General features: G+C 43.4%; 1 protein-coding gene across 1 annotated transcript in view; it reads left to right on the top strand.

The window, feature by feature from the left end:
- Positions 1-19,592, top strand: part of CCBE1 (collagen and calcium binding EGF domains 1) — a 191,530-nt gene that overhangs the window by 149,164 nt on the left and 22,774 nt on the right. The window contains exons 3-5 of the mRNA XM_019729297.3: positions 12,087-12,139; positions 16,548-16,682; positions 19,173-19,325. Coding sequence (XP_019584856.1) covers positions 12,087-12,139; positions 16,548-16,682; positions 19,173-19,325 — 341 coding nt within the window. The remainder of the gene's footprint in view (positions 1-12,086; positions 12,140-16,547; positions 16,683-19,172; positions 19,326-19,592) is intronic.

The raw sequence follows: 19,592 nt of genomic DNA, 5'->3' as shown, positions 1-19,592 counted from the left end.
CAGAGCTCTGGACAGGAGTGTGTGATTGGTCCAGCTCATGGTTTTGTCCTGGAAGAGGTGGCTGCATTGGCCACCCTTGCTTCCAGTGCCCTTCCAGTCTTCTCAGCCTGGAGGGTCAGGCTCACGGACTCATCGTACAAAGTAGGACCATCCAGGCTACCCAGTCAGGAACAGCTGTGGCTGAGCGGTTTTCCTTAGGACATCTCTGGTTCAAGGATGCCTGGGAATTAGAGGTTCTAGTTAATAAGACACTGCTGTGTATTATTATCATGTAACAAAAATCGAACAGTGCTGTATCCCTAACTCCAAGATAACCAACACCTCTTCGTGCTCTTCTCTATGACCTATCTCTACCCTGAGGGCTCTTTCACCCCCTTCTATGTCCAGATAATCTTATCCATTCTGTGAGATCCAAATCTCACCCTGTAGAGAATTCCTAGACCATGCTGCACTGGGCCTGCTTATCCGTTGCTAATTTTTGATAAGCTGAATGCCTTTTGAGACCTTGAGTCCTTTATTTTCAAAGGTCATGTTCTGGTTGAATATTTCTTATGTTCTGTGTCTTCAGTGATGGTATAAACTCTTTTTATCTTATGACTCTATTTCCCAAGGCACCTATCAGTGACTTCCCCAGGGTCAGTATGCAATTACTTGTTGATTCAATGTAAACTAACGTACTGTTTAATCTTCAGGCGTTCCAGTGTTTCACAATGCTTCATCATAACTATTATAAACAATTATTTCATATTTACTTTAGAAGAAGGAAAATGGGGTCAAAAAATGGTGATGGAAGGAGACTAGACTTTGGGTGGTGAGCACACAATCAATTATACAGATGTCGTGTTATAAAGTTGTGTACCTGAAATTTATGTAATGTTATTAACCAATGTTACCCCAATAAATTTAAATATATGTATATATAATTCTACACTGAAGAAAAGCAGAAGCGAATAACCACAATAATTACTACTGTTACTATTGCTACTGCGATCATAATTAATGTCTCTTTATCAGACATTTGCTATATAACTGGTACTATACCAAGTGCTTACCTATCTCATTTAATGTTCAAAATCGCTCTAACAAAGTAGATATCAACATTGCATTTTTCAGAGGAAACTGAAAGGTAAGATTATATATATAACTCACATCAGTTCATGATACAGGGAGTGGTGGAGTCAGCTTCCTAACTCAGGTTTGCCTGACTTTTAAACAGTTGCCCGTCCCATGTACCATACAATGTCTCCACATTTTTGTACTTGTTAGCAGTTTGGAATCACTTGGGCCTCCTGAACACAGAGGCCTATGTTGTCAGTCAGCAAGGATCCAAAATGAAAGCTCCAGAGCAACTTCTTAGCCTGGAAATGGTGGCCGAGTTGCCAAGAAGCCCCTGGACTCTGGTTCCAGCAACACCACTGGACAGTGTTGGAGAACTTGGCTGGACGGCCTGAGTCTCGTTCTTCATCACAAACAGGACAGTGCATATTATTTACTCCAGATAAAGATGAATATTTTCAGCCCCTGGAGGCAGAAGATGGTAAACGCAGTTTGTCCATTACTTCATGCAAGAAATATTACTGGGTTACACAGTCCTTATTGTCTGGTCATTACTCCATAATTCCTTTTGTGCCTTGTAATACAGAAAAAGAGAAGGGGAGGGAGAACAAGAGCCCACAGGAGACCAGAAAAGATAAGAAAAAGAAGAGCTAGAGAATAGAAAGCCATAACCCTTGTAAGATAGCATTTTAGGTCAGATTTTCCCAAGGAGAGCTCTGTCCAAGTTCAATTCAGCCAAAATGTGTTGAGCATCTGTGATCTTTCAGACATTGGCCTAGGTGCTCAGGATAATAAGACCTGATTCCTGCCCTAAGGAGTCCACAGTCAACTACCAGAGACAGATTGCGGCATGTGCAAGGTCTGACAATTAAGTTTGCGAACTTGTTTCAACGATGTTGCTAAACTTTCTTGATATCAGAGGGATTATTCATTATGAATTTGTACCAACTGGACAAATAGTTAACCAAGTTTACTATTTGGAAGTGCTGAAAAGGCTGTGTGAAAAAGTTAGACGACCTGAACTTTTCGCCAACAATTCATGGCTCTTGCATCACGAAAATGCACCAGCTCACACGGCACTGTCTGTGAGGGAGTTTTTAGCCAGTAAACAAATAGCTGTATTGGAACACCCTCCCTATTCACCTGATCTGACCCCCAATGACTTCTTTCTTTCCCAAAGATAAAGGAAATATTGAAAGGAAGACATATTGATGACATCCAGGACATCAAGGGTAATATGATGACAGCTCTGATAGCCATTCCAGAAAAAGAGTTCCAAAATTGCTTTGAAGGGTGGACTAGGCACTGGTGTCAGTGCATAGCTTCCTAAGGGGAGTTCTTCGAAGGTGACCATAGTGATATTCAGCAATGAACTATGTAGCACTTTTTCTAGGATGAGTTCACGGACTTAATTATCAGAACTTATACGATGGTAGAGTTTCCTCCTCTGACCCCCAAGATTTTCTGTAGAGCTACTTTTATCATAGAGCCCAAAACTATACATTTTTGCCATCAGACTTATTATTCTAAGGTATTCTCTTTTAAATTTTTCAAAAGGGAAAACAATCATGATAAATGACATAAACCCCATTAGTAGACTTAATATAGAAATGCGGGCAGCCTCTCCCTTCAAATTAAATGATGTTTCAGAATCAAGGAGCTTAAGGTGTTTTAAAAATGAGTTTACCTTACACCAGGAACGTCCATTCCTGCACCTTAGAAATCGTTACTGAGTTCAGCTACGTACTGACTGATATGTGATAAACTCCTGAGAACCACCACTTGAGCAAGTTTGTCTAGAGGTCATTACCACCTGTGAGCTGAAGGTCCCAGGAAAGCCAAGGCTGCCACATTGCTTCCCTGTGTCTCTTGGGCTGTCCTAAGGGACCTAGTACACATGCCGTGTCTGAGATATCACTAGAGATTCTCATTAGTTTCCCATGGGTCTGTGAAACATTGTCAAGACATCTGTTCACTCGTACCGATGTCTGGAATGATCAGGGAATAATTTCTTAACACAAACAGTTCCTTCTAATTCATGTCCTTTTTTCCCCCCCGAGGACTGATGTCATACCTTTTATGACCTGTATTTCTTTTTCTCTGATGGAAAAAATACTCATAAATGGAATATTTCATATTATCATTAATAGTTTTACATGAAATGGGTAACTACTTCGAGTCAAGGAACTTTTTAAATCAACTTCAATGAAATATAACTGACATCTGATAAAATGCATCAGTTTTAAGTGTACAGTTCAGTGCGTTTTGACAAAGTACATGTACCCCCATGTACCTACCGCCACAATGAAGATATAGGACATGGTCGTCACCCCAAGCACCAGGGGGTTTTTGAGTTGGGGGAGACCTCGAAGACCAGCCTAGTCCAAGGCCCTTTTTCCCTGGAGCAGGAAGCAGAGACCCAGAGTAGGGCAATGGTTTGCTCAAGCTCAAATAGCCAGTTTGTTGATTTCCTTGACATGACTTCTCTGACTAGTCCTTCTCTTTTCTCTCTGGCTTTCTTCCTCAGCCCACCTTCTGGAAAGACATCCTCAGGTTATGTCCTTGGCCCACGCCTCCTTGTTTTTATCTAATGCCTCTTCCCCTGTGCCTCTGAAGACTGGCTCTAGCATCCCTCCATCCTTGGCTCACCCTAAGGCCTCAAACATCCTAAACAGTATGTCTGAACCCAATGTAATTAATACCTCCTGGTCATCCCAAAACGTGTGCAATTAAAATGTTTTGTCTGTAGTAGCTCTTTTCCGATTTGACCTGCACTTGTGACCTCATCCTCTCGGCAGCTACGCGCAAATAAATCTCTAGACTTGGACTTCTCTGTTTTTTCTTATTCTCTACACCAAGTGTGTTAGGAAATCCTATAGAATCTGCCTCCAAAATTTCTTTAAAATCTGTGCTCATTTTTCAGTTCCCACTACTCTGTTTTAGACCTGCTGAATCTCTTGCCTGAAATATTTCAGTAGCCTTTTCTACGGCTCTGTCTGCAGTCTTCTTTCCAACCTCTCACCTGGGCCTATGTGTGGCTCTCTGAGCTACAGATTAAATGATATTCACTGGCTTGGGAGCCCCACCCTAAATGTTGTCTGCGGTTACCCTGAACCAAGGATGGGGAATTTTTCCCCAGAGGGAAGCTGAGCTTGCAAGACAGAGAAACCGGATTTGGGGCCAAGCTGGAGAGTCAAGACTGGTGGGTAGTTAGGGTGGGTGCCCCTTTATATGGGGCCTGATATATTTTTCTGGGGCAGAAGCAACTCTAAGGGCCATGATTTTTGCAGCCCCTGAAATTGAGTTAATAGGCTCCCTCTGTACTGGGAGAACACATTGTACCTATGTTAGGATGCTTTTAATGCCCTATATTGTGTTCTTCATAGCTGTGTATACATATTTCTTCCACATTGATTGTCTTTAAGGACCAAATGCAAATCTTAATCATTTCCATGTCTCCTATAACACCCAGCTCAGGAAAGAGGTGACCTCTGGATCTTACAGCCTGGGACTGATTTGTCCAGCTCAGCTACTAATTTGAACAAGTTACTTAAGTGTTCTGAGCGTCAGTCTTCCCATATGTAAAAAAAGGTGGTTATGAGAATTAAATAACCTATGGAAAATGCTTGGTGTGGCGTATAATAAGCTCTCAATTAATTGTTGGTTGAATTAAGTCAAACTTGATGCTTCCAGTTCTTAACTAATCTGACTTGAAATTTTCACTTGATGCTGGATCATTGTTTATATAGTTCAGTGTCTAAAACAAATAGAAGATTCCTGCTCTTATCTGTAAGTGATCCAGAGGTAGACATCCCACTTTCGGTGTTGTATGAATTTCTCCCTCCAGTGACTTAGACCTGAATTAGTGTCAGTTGTATTTTGTTCTCCATAAGGGTTTCATGCGTGTGAGGAATGGGATACATGATTCATTTACCTAAGAAAGAAAATCTCAGATTGGATCTCCTCTGTCTTTTAGTCATTACAAGTAAAACTCTCTACTTTAAGACTTCTTCATTTAATTACCAAGTGACTGGCCTGTGGGCAAAAATCTGAATCAGCAGATTGTATTTCCGTGTTCCTGTACTGAATCTCTCTGGAAATGCCTCATTTACCTGATGAAGTTCAGGAAAGGGAGCTGAAGCCCAACAAGAGTCTGCTCAGTCTGTGGAAAGCAGGCCTGTAGCCCTGTCAAAGCAGAGAATTCTTTAGCTTTGGATAATTTACAAAGAAGATTCCACACATTTACATTCCAAGGGCCAATATTTTATAAGGCTCAAGGGCTCCATGCACAGTGGTTACTGGAGCAAAAAGAAAGGCCATGTCTTCCCTGGGCCCCTTTTGACTTATGAACCTTGGATTTCAGTAGCCTTTCTACCGTGGATTCATTTCCTTCAGTTACTTTAGCTTTGGGGGTATATTAGGCTCCTGTAGCTGAAACCAAAAATAATAGGGTAAACAAGATGGAAGTCTGTTTCTCTTACACAAGACTGTCAGGCGGGCATCCTTAGCTCACGTGGTGTCTGGACAGTGTCATGGACTCAGCGTCTTGTAGGTTGATCCGCCCATGGCCAGGGCGTTGATCTCATTGTCCGAGATGGCTCATTTCCACCTCATCCACATTCCCATGCGTGGGGAGGTGAAAAGTGGGAGGGCACGTGCCCCTTCCACTTAGGGGTGACACCTGAATTGTACACATCACGGTCGCTCACCTGCCATTAGCCAGCCTTATTCACAAGACCACACCTGGTGGGACGGGGGCTGGGAAATGTTTCCTTTATTCTGAGCGGTTAGGTAGTCAAATGTCATTTGGCTTTTGTTACTGTACAGAAGAGAGAAAGTAGATTTAGGAAAACAGCTCTCTCTCTCCAGGATCCTCGAAGGTGGACGCCAGAGGGGAGACCCAGCAGGAAAACCAGCACATTTCTTTCTACATTTTCTGTTGGACTGAATGTGTGCCAGCACTACACTACTAAGGTCTATGCATCTTAACTCACTGACCCCTCACATACGAAGACTACGAGGAGGGTACTATTACTCTACATTTTACAGGTGAGGAAATCAAGGTAGAAGAACTTTAAGTCACGTGTCTGAGGTCCCACAGCTGGAGAGCAGCAGAGCCTGGATTCGAACCCGGGAGGTCGTGCCCAAGGCTTAGGGCCCTAACCACCAGCTATTCTGCCTTTTAGGTAGATGCAGTGTGGCTGTTTGTTGCAGGCGTGTAGGGATAAATATCTTCTGGTTGTTCCCTTAGCCCCATCTAAGAATAACTACACACACTTTTTCTTTTTTCTGTGATTCACAGCTAAAACCCAGATGATACCATGACCAGGGCAGTAATGTTAGAGGAATGGTTTCAACCGTGTTCCTTCCTCGTTTGATCTTTTTGTGTGTGTATAGAAAAATTTACCATTTTAGCCATTTTTAGGTATATAGTTCAGTGGCATTAAGCACGCGTACAGTGTAGTATGACTGTCACCACTGTCTATCTCCAGAACTTTTATCTTCCCAAACTGACGCTCTGTACCATTAAACCATAACTCCCCATTCCCTCTGCCCCCAGCCTCTGGCAGCTGCCACTCTCCTTTCTGTCTCTGAATTGGACTATTCTAGGTACCCCATATAGTGGAGTAATGCAATGTTTGTCCTTTTGTGTTATTTCACGTAGCATCATGTTTTCAAGGTTTATCCACATTGTGGCCTATGTCAGAATTTCCTTTTTTTAAAAAAAGCTGAATAATATGCTATTATATGTGTCTGCTAGCACATTTTGTGAATCCGGTCATCTGATGATGGCCATTTGGGTTGTCTCCATCTTTTAGCTGTTGTGAAAGATGCTGCTATGAATGAATATCAGTTCGAGTCTGCTTTCAATTCTGAGTAGATACTCAGAAGTGGGATTGCTGGATAAGGTGGGAACTCTGTTTAATGCTTTTAGGAACAACCACTCTGCTTCCATCATTTGATCTTGACCATTGTTAATTGTGCATATTAAAGCAAGTTATACCTAATATGCTCTTTATGATTCTCTTAAAATTGTCATTGATTTGGCAGTAACAAGCTTATATGTAGGTGAATAAATGGGTAGGTTTGTTTTGGTTTGTTGTAGTTTTTAGTTTGCTGATTGCTGTAGTAAACACGACTTTATTCCATTTGCCTGGAACCAAGCATGCCTGTATGGGAGGGGAGCCATTTTATTGGGTTCTGTTCTCGGGCATCTGGTGTGAAAGGAATTCGCGAAGTCATGCGAAGTTCAATAAAAGTTTTGGCAAGGAAGAGGGCTAAAAGGAAGAGAGGAAATCTTTCTTACTCTAAGGAGCTTCACCAAGAAATTCAGGACCACTTTTCTATCCCCAGGCCCTCAGTAATGGCCCCAAGGAATTCATGGTCTCTGTCCTTCCTGGCAAAAGTTTCCTATGGACTCCCTTCTCAGACATGCCACCGTGGGGTTGCAATGGTGACAAAAAACGAGGCACCTTGGGCTCTACATATTTTCAGTCTCATCTCTCTTCACTGGAGACTGACTAGTTGATGTGAGGAAGCCACCATCGTTTTCCCTTTAGACGCCATCACCAGAGGGCTTCGTTGGTTTGGAATGAAATATTAAATTGAAGGAGTTCTTTTACAACGTGTGGAGCTCCGTATGCCTGGACAGGGTTCTCTACTTGTGGGGAGGTTCTACTCAGCGCTCTGGATAACTACTTAGGGTTGGGAGGGAACTGGAAGTTCAACTGCTAAGCAGACTTTCAGGTCATATTCTGGTCTTCTGGCCTCCACTCTCCTCAATGCCTGGCATCTCCAATTTCTAAGCCTCGCGTAGGTGCTGCAGGGTGGGTTGGCTTGCTGCCCCCTAATAACCTCCTCTGGAGGCACTTAGGTTTGAAGTTACTCCACTCTGCAAAATCACTTTCCGTCCTTCCATACACTGGCCATGTTCAGAATTAGAGAGGTCTCCTAAATCCACGGGATATGAGCTTGTATTTTTTATTTCACCTTCTCCTCATTATTTGGGCTTAACTTGTGGAAGAAGAGGACAAAAATATTACTTTCCCATCATCTTGAAATCAGAAGTTTCTCTCCCTCTGCTCCCGGTCTGTTTTGTTTCTGGAGAAGAGATGAGATCTGCCATTGAATAAGAAGTGGAAGGAAGAGATGAGTCTTAAGATGAAACCATCAGGGATGAGCTGTTTTTGCTGTTTTCTTGCTGCGTTCATACAGCTGCAGCCAGAACACTTTCTGACCCTACACCAGGCCCTGTGTTAGGCATCTTTATTATCTGTCATCCTTGTGATAATCTTATAAAATAAATATTCATGTTTTATCCATGAGGAATCTAAAGCTCAGTGGATTTGAGAAATGAGCCCAAGGCCACATTTTGAGCTCTTTAAATGACAGAGCCAGCATTGTAAACCAGATTTGCTTGACCTTGAAGCCTCTGCTCTGTCTACTCCACATAGTTTGGCACCAAGAACTCTAAAAGTGCAGTTTGTTCTCTCATTTAAAATATATATAAATAGCTGATACATTTGGTGCATGTGTAGGCAGTTATACAAAGGAAACCCCAAGTAAATCTAAGGAAAATTTACTGTTGCATTGGAGCAAGTGTTGAAGTATTTCTTGCCTCCTAACTCACTTGACCTTTCAAGGTCGCTTCTATTCCCTTTAATTCTGTAGGCAGTTGCTTTTTAAAATACTTTTCTAGAATCTGATAACTAACAGTCAGCAGGCAGTCAGATGATGGTATCTCTGTTATCTTCATTTTCTTGATTTAGTTTTTCCTTCCAAAAGCTCTCACACACATTGGTCGGAGGGATATATTTTGGGCTGCACTGTCTTTATTTATGATTTTTGTGTGTGTGTCTTACTACTCAGAGGCACCCAGGGGAAACCTCCACAGACTTTCCTGATTACCAGATGTCGCCCTCTCTATGTAACAACCATCTAATCACCACTTCCTCTTGCCAAGAAATGAGAAAAGCATTTGCGTTTGGAAAACCAAGCTATGACACGTGAAGCGTATTAAGAGGGACAGCCTCCCGTGAACCCACATGAGCTTTCCCCATCTTAGTTTGTTTTTCTTAAAGATAAAAACCACACAGCCGTGTTTGTACTTAAGTCTAACAAGTGCTTGCATAACATGATTTCGATTTGGCCGTCTCAGCTTCGTTATACGCGATGCTCTAAGTAATCCTTGAACCACTATAACATGTGCAGCCCGTGTTTGTTTTCTTATACTTTGGAATATTTCACTGTTTATTTTAAATGGTGATTTATGGTTGGTGGGTGTTTAACATGCAAAATAATGCTGTGTCCCCGGGAACTGGGTGGGGGGCGGGAAGGCAGGAGGGTACAGTGGACTCTCAAACCTCCTTCTCTAGATTAAAGAGACATGGCCTTAGTTATGCAATGAAGGAAACAGCCCTGGGAAGTTCACGCTTAACTGAGCAGGTATTTAAATGAAGCCTGCTCATCCTGAAGCTCACGTTTGTTTCTGACAGAGCGCTATAGCCTTTTGAACACGTTTCAACTCCCTACATTATCATTTAATTTCATAGAAAGGCATAGACAGGTTACTTTTGCCTCTACTGTGAGGACAAGCCCATGAAATGCTCAAAAAGGTCAGAATGCTCAGATTTAATGTATGGGATGTGGAAAGACAGATTGTAAGGATTGTATATGTTTGTGAGAAACTTAAAATGCCATCGAACACCTCAGAGGCTGTGCCTCAGATGAACCATTAAATAGAAACAGCCAAATAGATCCATATGTTTAAATGTGGGGAGACTTGAGACGTGAGTATCAAAAACACATGTTTCCCCCTCCATCCAACTTCCTCATGAATCACTCAAGTTTCAGACCATCTAGTGCACTGCTCTTCCTCTTATAGTTTTCTGTCTGACAGCTTCAAGTAATACAGTAAGTCAGAACCATAAAATTGTAACGAATACTCTATTAAGCCAGTTTTCTTTTGGGTTGTTAAGAACTTGGATTTTCTTAAACCATGGAAAACTAGACAGAGTTTAAGTCTTCTGGATTATAAAAGGAGATCTGCTACCTCTGTTAGAAACAGTAATTGTCCTACATTTATGCCCCGTGGGCTTCTTTTGTCATGTAAAGTTATAATTCAGTTGGCGATGTTGGGAAATTATGTCTACCGTGTTTCACCAAAAATAAGACCTAGCCGGACCATCAGCTCTAATGCGTCTTTTGGAGCAAAAATTAATATAAGGCACAGTATTATATTATATTATATATTATACTATACTATATTATACTTGATCTTATATTATATAAGACTTGGTCTTATATTATATTAAAATAAGACTGGGTCTTATATTAATTTTTGCTCCAAAAGACACATTAGAGCTGATGGTCCTGCTAGGTCTTATTTTTGGGGAAACACAGTAATGGGAAAACTCTGGACATTGCCACACGTCATTCATGTCAGTACATTTTATTTATATGTCTAAATATATATAAATATATACATTAAAAACACACACAGACACACATACACGCACACACCCTTCTAACATAAAAAATGCTGAAGAAAGATTCAAAAGTGTCTTTATTGAGTGGACAAGTACAGGTAGGCAAATGCATCCTTTTCAGGGCAGAGGGACCCTTAGCTATTTCCCTGAAGCCTGTTTCAGGAGCATCCCAAATGCCACTCACTGTGTTTTATAATGGAAGCCTGCTTGTCATGCTTTTGAAGTAAGATTATCTTCCGCAGCTGGACCACACATGAGACGTATTTCAGGGAGGAAGGAGGTAGTGTTGCCGTACCCAGTTGGGCCTCCGAATCTTCTCCTACCAGATGTGATGTTTACAAGTTGTATACATTTTTAGTAAATTTTATGTAAAACTTGTAAGTGCTGGATTTAATAACATTTTTAAATAAATTTTAGACGTTTTAGGAAGAGATTGCTGGAGTTTCTCCTTTACCTGGCAGGTGGTAATCCACCTAGCCGACCAGTCCCCAAAAATGAATTTGACTCATAATATAGTAAAAGGATACTAATTTGCAAAAGTAGAAAATAATGCTGTTAAATTCTTTCTCACTAGACTGTGATAGAAAAAATACATTTAAGTGTATCAAATTCTCCTTAGGAAGACGGCTCTGTCTAACCTGGTTGAAGGGTCTGACCATTTGACAAAGGTGGGAATTTGCTTGATTATTTATATTAATAATAATAACCCCATGTTGGTCCCTTGTTCAAAATTTCAACTCTCCTCCTCAAGCTGCCTGCTTTGATTTACTCTCTAGAACCTTCAGGTCGTTGCTTGATTCTGTTTTGTCCGGAGCTTATAGTTGTTGTTTGCACAGGGGTTGGTCTGTGAGGGGCACACAGTTCCATATGAGAGGCAAAGGTTTTCCAGTGAATTTACATTTTGAATGAATGGCACCATTTCTCTACCTCAGGCAGAAATGTTAAGTCTTGCATACTTATGTCAGTAATTAAATAGCCTGTTTGCTCTTTTTTAAACTTACATAATTTAAGTACCTTTTAGTACGTTATATGGTATAGGGATAAAAAAAAGGACTCGAATGGGAGTTAGAATGCTTGGGTTCCAGTCCTCGTCTTATAATGAGCAATCATTACGTTACAATTATCCAATTATTATACTTAGCTAATTGTAATTATAATTAACGAGTCTTGTGAATTCTTATAGGATAAGGGGCCAAGTCAGCCTCAAAAGTCCTTTTCGTACTTATATCCTGTAGACCCCGAATTATCTAATATAAGTACCTTGAAATTTCTGAGTCAATTCACTTCCTAGGCTTCAAAGGATTAATTTCATATATTATGTGGTGAAAAGGATATCGACTATTGAAAGATGTGATCACGTGGTATTGACAGTATTTTCCCTTTTTATCTCAGATTTCCTTAAAAATACTCTACCCCTACTTTCATTTATGCATCAGTTTTTCCTGAGCACAAGTTATTTCATTCAAAACCAATAACTACAAAGAATTACATTTTTAATCTAATGTCACATTTCAAATGTATTTTTCTTTGTTTGTCTTTTAGGAAAAAGTGCTGCAAAGGGTATAAGTTTGTTCTTGGACAGTGCATCCCGGAAGGTATGTAATATAAAAGATGATGCCTTCTTACCTTACTCATGACTAATCATTAGATGTCTGTAAAGTGCAGATGTACCCGGAATGTATCTGTGTCATCTGTGTCTGATTATCTGTGCATGTGTGTACGTAATGTCTATTTGGGGAGGGCATTATGGTCTTCTAATGCCAATTGGCTTACCTGGAGCATGGCCTGTGTAAGTCATTACTAACTTGTATGCATACACTGAGTAATTCTCTAATCAGCATTTCATATGGAGTTAGAACACAACCACACTCCCCCACCTCTCTACCTGCTTTTTGTGTGTTAAACCTGAAGCCCTTTCCCATGACCGGCAGCAAACGCTGTGTGCAGCCCAGCACTGAAGGGACAGAGCGACGTGAGGCATGGACCTGGCCCTCCAGGCACGCACCCTCAAGCTGAGGAGACGGGATCTGGGTAGTACAGAATCAGAGAGACCTAGATTTTAGTCATGGTTCCATGTTGCCTTAGCTCACTTGAATTTCTATAACAAAACACCAAAGATCAGGTGACTTAAACAGCAAACCTTTATTTCCCCCAGTTCTGAAGTCTGGGAAGTCCAAGATCAAAGTGTTGAAAGGTTCAGTGTCTGGGGAGAGCTTCATGGTTCATAGTCAGCCATCTTGCTGTGTCCTCAGATGGCAGCAGGGGTGAGAGTTCTCTGGGGTCTCTTTTATAAGGGCACTAATCCCAGTCATTAGGGCTCCACCCCCATGACCAATTGCCTCCCAAAACCCCACTTCCTAAACCCATCCCATTAGGAGTTAGGATTTCAGCATATGACTCTCAGGAGGACACAAACAGTCTGTAACACACAACCTATTAGCTATCACCTTGGGCAGGTGACTTTCCAAACCTTCACTTTTGCAGGAAAGTATTCGTACTTGACTCATGGTGGTTTTAAGACTACTACCACACGTAAAATACTTGGAACAGAGGCTGGCGCTTATTAAGTGCTTGGTGAGTGGTGGTTACCGTTACTGCGACTGCTGCTGTTAATAGTAACTGCAATGTGTGCGAGCAAGGCCTTCAGTGCAGCAAGTGCAGAGGGAGCACATACAGGACCAGGGTGGCCTGAGGTGGTCTCGGGAAGCAGCTGTGAGCTGCGTTACCCAGGAAGGCTGCCCAGGACTAGACAAGTAGGAGGAAGAAAGCTGCTAAGGATTCCAGCACGGACACACAAAACACTAAGAAGTGTTTGAAGAGCATGAGATTAGTTTGCTCGGGGCTGGGGAGAGGTGATGTGAAATAGTTTTTGTCACCGTTGCCCAAGAAGCCCGGTCTCTCTCACGGACCTGAGCCCAGCCAAGCTAATTCGTGTGGCATTATCTCATGGACAGCAGTGTCTTTATCCATCAAAAATCTGTGAATCCCTCCTGTTGGTTGCTCACTGTGGTGGAAGGATGGCAGACTTCATTAAATAGCGGTGAGCTCTGAGCAAGCTGCTTTAGGAAGGTTAAGATCACATGTGGTGGTTTATATGGCCTTGGGTCTCTCCAAGACTGAATTTCTCACAGCCAGCCAACTCCATTGGTTCGAGCTTGGTGGAAAAAAACCCCCACAAAGGTCAAAATAATCGCATTCTTTTATAAGCCAGCTTTTCTCAGTCACCAGCTGGGCCTTTTATATTTCAATTTGGCAGATACTGAAAGAAAATTAAGTTTAGGCCAACCAATTTAAGATCCCAGTTAAAGATTTTGTCCAACCTAATTAAAAACATATTACATGGATAACACATTTTAGAGTTCCCTTAAATGTTAAGTATTGTGGTTTCAAAGATCTAGGCCTAAAACTAGTCTCCCTCACCCTAAAATGGGACTACAGCACCTATGATTAATGCAATCTAGAACTGAGTATTTCCAGGAAAAGTGGTCTCAAGGGCTGAAAGCTGCTTTGCCATAACTAACTTTCTCTGCTCTATTGGCTTTCATTGGAACCCTTTTAAAAATCAATTTGTTTTAATCTGTGGGAATAAGTCAATGTTTGTTTGTTTGTCTTTGACTAAAGATATCTTTAGTCATAAAGGTTTCCATTGCCCAAGAATGCAAAGTACAAATGTAGGTTCTAAGAAAAGGTGGTGTATTAGGACCCTTGAGAGAGAGATTTATTTTAAGGAATTTGTTGAAACAGTGTGGAGGCTGGTAAGTCCAAAATCTGCAGAGTACGTGGCAGACTGGCGACCCAGGACGGAGTGCAAGTTTTGAGTCCAAAGGCCATCTGCTGCCAGGATTCCCTCTTTAGCAGTGGAGGTCCGTCTTTTTTCTCTTAAGGCCTTCAACTGATTGGATGAGGCTCACCCACATTATGGAGGATAATGTGCCTTACTCAAAGTCTACTCATTTTAAATGTTCCGTTCATCTAAAAATACCTTCACAGAAACATCTAGAACAATGTTTGACCAAATACCTGGATAGTGTGGCCTACCCAAGGTGACAAATAAAATTAACCATACAGATAGTAGAAGGAGACTAGAATTCCTAAAAAATATAAACAAATGGGTAGAAGCTGTAATTTAAGAGTGTTGTTCCCTCTTATTTGTTGCTCTAAGTCAAGAGTCAGAAACCTATGCCCGTCGGCCAAATCTGGCCCTCCACCTCTTTTGTAAATAAAGTTTTATTGAAACACAGCCATACCCATTGACTTAAGTACTGTGTATGGCTGCTTTGGCCCTACAACAGCAGAGGTGAGTAGTTGCAACAAAGGCCTGCAAAGCCAAAAATATTATTTGGCCAATCAGACATAGTTTGTCACCCCCTGCTGTGTTATCTTGATTTGTCAGGTGACAGAGTGATCTGATTTGTTCTAGTTCAACAATTATTCATTGAGCATAAACTGTAGGAAGAGAGTAGTGCCAGTTACTCCAGGGACACAGTCCTTGCCAAATACCCAAACAAGCATGAGAACTACCGTGTTTCCCTGAAAATAAGACCTAACCAGAAAATAAGCCCTAGCATGATTTTTCAAGATGACGTCCCCTGAACATAAGCCCTAATGTGTCTTTTGGAGCAAAAATTAATATAAAACCTGGTCTTATTCTTGGGGAAACATGATAGTAATAAAAGAAGCAGAAGAGCAGGTAAAGCTTTGACTCTGTCTCAGGCACTGTGCTCATTAATGCATCATCTAGGGTGATCTTCATAAAAGCACCATGGAGTCAGTATTATTGTTACCCTATTTTATAGGTAAGGAAACTAAGGCTCAGAGCACCCCAGATCACAGAGAGAGTGGCAGAGTTGGGAGGATTGGCTCCGGAACCTGCATTCTTTACCTTCATGTGGCATCCTCCCAGAATAGGACCTGCCACAAAGTAGCCATTCAATAACCATGCAAGAGCCTGTGAGCAGCGGAAGTATAGAAGCATAGAGCACTGATGCCTGGAGGTGATGCTTAGTTAAGGAAAACACACGCAGGCGAAGCAGGCCTGGAATTGCAGAAGTGTTCAGCAAGGGCAGTTTTCTAGGTCATCATAGAATGGCATGAGCCTTGTCACACTGGCCCCTCCCACATCAGGGGCTGACAGCCCACCATTCCACCTTCGTAAGCGGCCGAGCAAAGCCAGGCCTACGCCGTGTCCAGGGATAGTGTGTCTGTCAGCACCTGGGGAAGATAGTGCAATGATTAATGAGATGCTGGATGTAGAGCTCCTGACTTAGAGCCAAAGTCCCTTCAGAGGCTCGTTAAACATCAGTTCCTCAGGACTGAGAGGAGGAGATGTTCTAAGCCTTTATGAGTAATAGACCACCCACCCCAATTTGCAGACTTAGGGCTGGAACGAGATCTCTAGCCATTCGACAGTACCCAACCCCTTCTGGGCATGCAGGATCAACCCCCCACCCCCACCCTAGCGTGCACACCTATAACACACACACACACACTAGTAACTCACACACATCTGCGTTCCAAGGCCTCCCTCACACTCCTCGGAGTCAGTCCAACTTCAGCCCTGCTCCCACGTTGGGAAGCCAGCGCCCATCACCAGAGCTGGCTGTTCCATAGTGTTCAGCTGGAAGGAATTCCCTGTCTCTACAGCAGTTGGTGGGGGGAGAAAAAAAAAGAAGCCTCAGATAGCACTTCAGAGCCTGGCTATCTAGGCACCTTTGCTCTCTGCATGAATGACAAAGACCAAAGGCTAAGGAGGTGACTCGGGAAAATCACAAGTGACGTTTGCGCCTAACCACTGCGACACTGAGCCCTATGTCTCCCATTGAGGTATTCTTAGCAGGGGCCCCGGGGCCTGAAGAGTGAATGCCCCTCTAAACATAGCTGACCACACTTCCCAGTTCCCCTCGAGCAGAGTGCAGCCCAGAAAGTCTAGGGTGACCAGGGCCGAATGATCCCATCTCTGCCTGTGGAATGTGATTGACGTGAGCTCACACTTCTCTTTTTCAGATTATGATGTCTGTGCCGAGGCCCCCTGTGAACAGCAGTGCACAGATAACTTCGGCCGTGTGCTATGTACTTGTTACCCGGGATACCGGTATGACCGGGAGAGACACCGGAAGCGGGAGAAGCCCTACTGCCTGGGTGTGTTGGCAAGACATGTTATTTTCCAGCTCCTGAGCATATGCGTTGTTCAGATGAGTCTGTCCTCTGTTGGACATTCTTCTTCAGTGGGACCAGCTCGCAGGAGCCGCTTTGATCTTAGATTCCTCCCCTTATGTCCTGATGCTTGTTGGATGGAGTTGTGTCCGTATTATCCTAGGGGGTCCCTGCCCTTCACCTTGATAATTGATACAAATTATGGCCAAAGCATTCTTCAGGGAGTTGGTACCAGTCAGGTCCTAATGGGGAGTGAGATTCAAGAGCAGGAGATGGGGGGGATTAGCATATGAAAACTAGAATGATGTGAAAGAGAACGTAAGTGGGCAGACGTGTAGAGACACGGAACGACCCACGCAAGAAGAAGCGTTCTCTCAGAAGAGGACTAAGAAGAGAGACTGGGAAAGAGCAGTGTCCATATGGCAGACAGGTTGGACGTGAGTCAGAGGAAGCTGGAGCCAGCCACCTGGGCTGCAGCTGAGCAAATTCAGCGCCAGCCGTTGCCACCGGCTTATTCCCTTCCACATCACTGACTGGGCTTCCCAGCCCTACACGCTTTGAGTTTCTGAGGCAGGTTTATTGTTCCCTGGAGCCGTGTGTTTCAAAGTTTGGTCAGTCCAGGGCTCACCTGTCTGAGGGTCTTGCTTTAAAAAAAAACAACACAAAATTCCTGGCCTCCCCTCCAGACTCTGAGGTTGGGTCTGGAAATCTGCATTTATACAAATGCCTCAGTGATTCATATGTACAGTCAAGTTTGCACATCTGCTCGAGGATGAACTGAGGAAACTGGCAGATGGACCCAAGTGGAAAATAAAGGAACTGCGGTGAGCAGCCCCTCCTTCTCTGCTCTGGCATAGGCTCTACAGAGCACTATTTAAGAGAAGTTCTAGATATTGGGTCTCCTAGCTGCTCCCTGGTGACACCTGGGATGGAACCCTACACTGGCAAAGAAGGGGATTGAGGTCACCAAGTGAATGGAGTGGGGACTCGTGGCCTCTGTCACAGAGAGCACGGGATGCCATTCTGTACCCCTGAGGTCCTAGGTACAAGGGTCTGTTTCAGTTTGTGACACGGTACCCTGTTCATTTGGGGCTCAGCAAAACCAGCTTTCTGCTAAGAGTTCCATCTATCTCTATCTCTCCTTTCAACCTCGTCCTCCCTCCTCCAGACAGTAGAGGTAGCTTCACGCTTAGGTTTAGGGCAGGGGCAGGTGGAGAAAGGTGGTCGGCCTGGAATTGCAGCTATGACATCTTAGTCTACAGATGACATAGTATATACTGTCTGGGAAACCCCCAAATGACCACGCTCCCCTCGACACACTGTGGGCCTGGCAGAGGCGGGCCCTGGGCAGCTGGTTCAGGGAGTAGTTGGAACATTGTCAGAATCCTGAAGTGAGGGCTGGGCTCTCTCTGCCACCACGTGTGAGCTGTCTAGGGCTGTGTGTCACAGCTCCCACCCACAGCCACCTGGTGTCTTCAGCCAATGAACAGGAAATGGATTTGGCCCTCCCTCTCTTCCCTTGGTGGGAAAGTTTTGTTTCCACCCCATTCAGTAGGAGTGCAAGTCTGTGATGTGCCCGGTTCATTTGGACCCTTAGTGGTTACTTGTTTGATGGTCTCATGGCTCATTTCCATAGCTCATGAGGGGTCTGTTTGGGTCGTTGATGAGGCCAGCATTTCCTGGGGAAAACTCTCCGTTACACCCATTATGACTATTTTCTTTTACCAGAAGTGCCTTTTCCCAGGTACCGTCACATCTCTTAACTGGGAAGGGGCCATTCCTAAGTGACCGTAGGTCGCCATCATGCTGTTTGGAACCTACAGCCATAAAAGGGAACATAAAACCCTCTGCACACTGGGATCCTTGCAGAAAACTGTTTCTGTGATGCTCACTTTTCAAAGTGTGTCACCATTGGATATCTCATTTTCTCTTCTAAGGAGCCCTGTGACGTATTTAGGGGTGGCTTAATTATCACGTTTGATAGGTGAGAACTTTGAAGGCTAGCAGTGCCTGCACCAACCACGTGACCTGGTAGTGGCAGAGCCACAACCAGGACTTCCATCACTGATCTGTTTGTAATCATGTTGTTGTTTTTATTAAAGTTTATTGGGGTGACAATTGTTAATAAAGTTACATAGGTTTCAGGTGTACAACTCTGTAATACGTCATCTATATATCACATTGTGTGTTCACCACCCAGAGTCAGTTCTCCTTCTGTCAGCATATATTTGATCCCTTTTACCCTCATCTACCACTTCCCTCCCCCTGACCCTCCAGTAGCCACGGTTTGGCACTGCCTGAGGTGTTCCTGTCACTCAGGTTTCTAGCTTCCTCCTTTATTAGAGGCATCTCTGATAGAGGTCTGACAAAGTGTGCTTTGCAGACATCAACAGAAGGGCCAAGCCTCACGTCACCTGTCGTGTTGGGAGTGAAATCTTGGCAACTGAGTTTCATCTGTTTTTGGTTCAAACCCAGATATCGACGAGTGTACCACCAGCAACGAGACACTGTGTGCACACATCTGTGTCAACACCTTGGGTAGCTACCGCTGTGAATGCCGGGAGGGCTACATCCAGGAGGACGACGGGCGGACATGCACCAAGGGAGACAAATACCCCAATGACACTGGTGAGTAGGGCAAGTAAAATTATCCCTCCAGTTGGATGGATGGATGGATGGATGGATGGATGGATGGATGGATGGATGGGCAGGTACTTGGGAGCCCAACAGGGTTCCTTGGAGAGCAGTGGGCAGGAAGGAGCATTTATACAAATGGTAGGTGGGACCTGAGTAAGAGAAGGGTAGGTATTAAGGTCAAGTCCTTTCTAAAGAGACCTGATGACAGTGATGTCTTTTAGCAGCAAGGGTTGTGAGCAGATATGTATTTGAGGGAGC

The sequence above is a fragment of the Rhinolophus sinicus genome, chromosome 4, assembly GCF_057876585.1.
Source record: "Rhinolophus sinicus isolate RSI-liver-muscle chromosome 4, RSI-T2T, whole genome shotgun sequence".
Taxonomy (NCBI): domain Eukaryota; kingdom Metazoa; phylum Chordata; class Mammalia; order Chiroptera; family Rhinolophidae; genus Rhinolophus; species Rhinolophus sinicus.
Note: the sequence above shows the minus strand (reverse complement) of the source record. Positions and strands in the feature narration are given on the sequence as shown.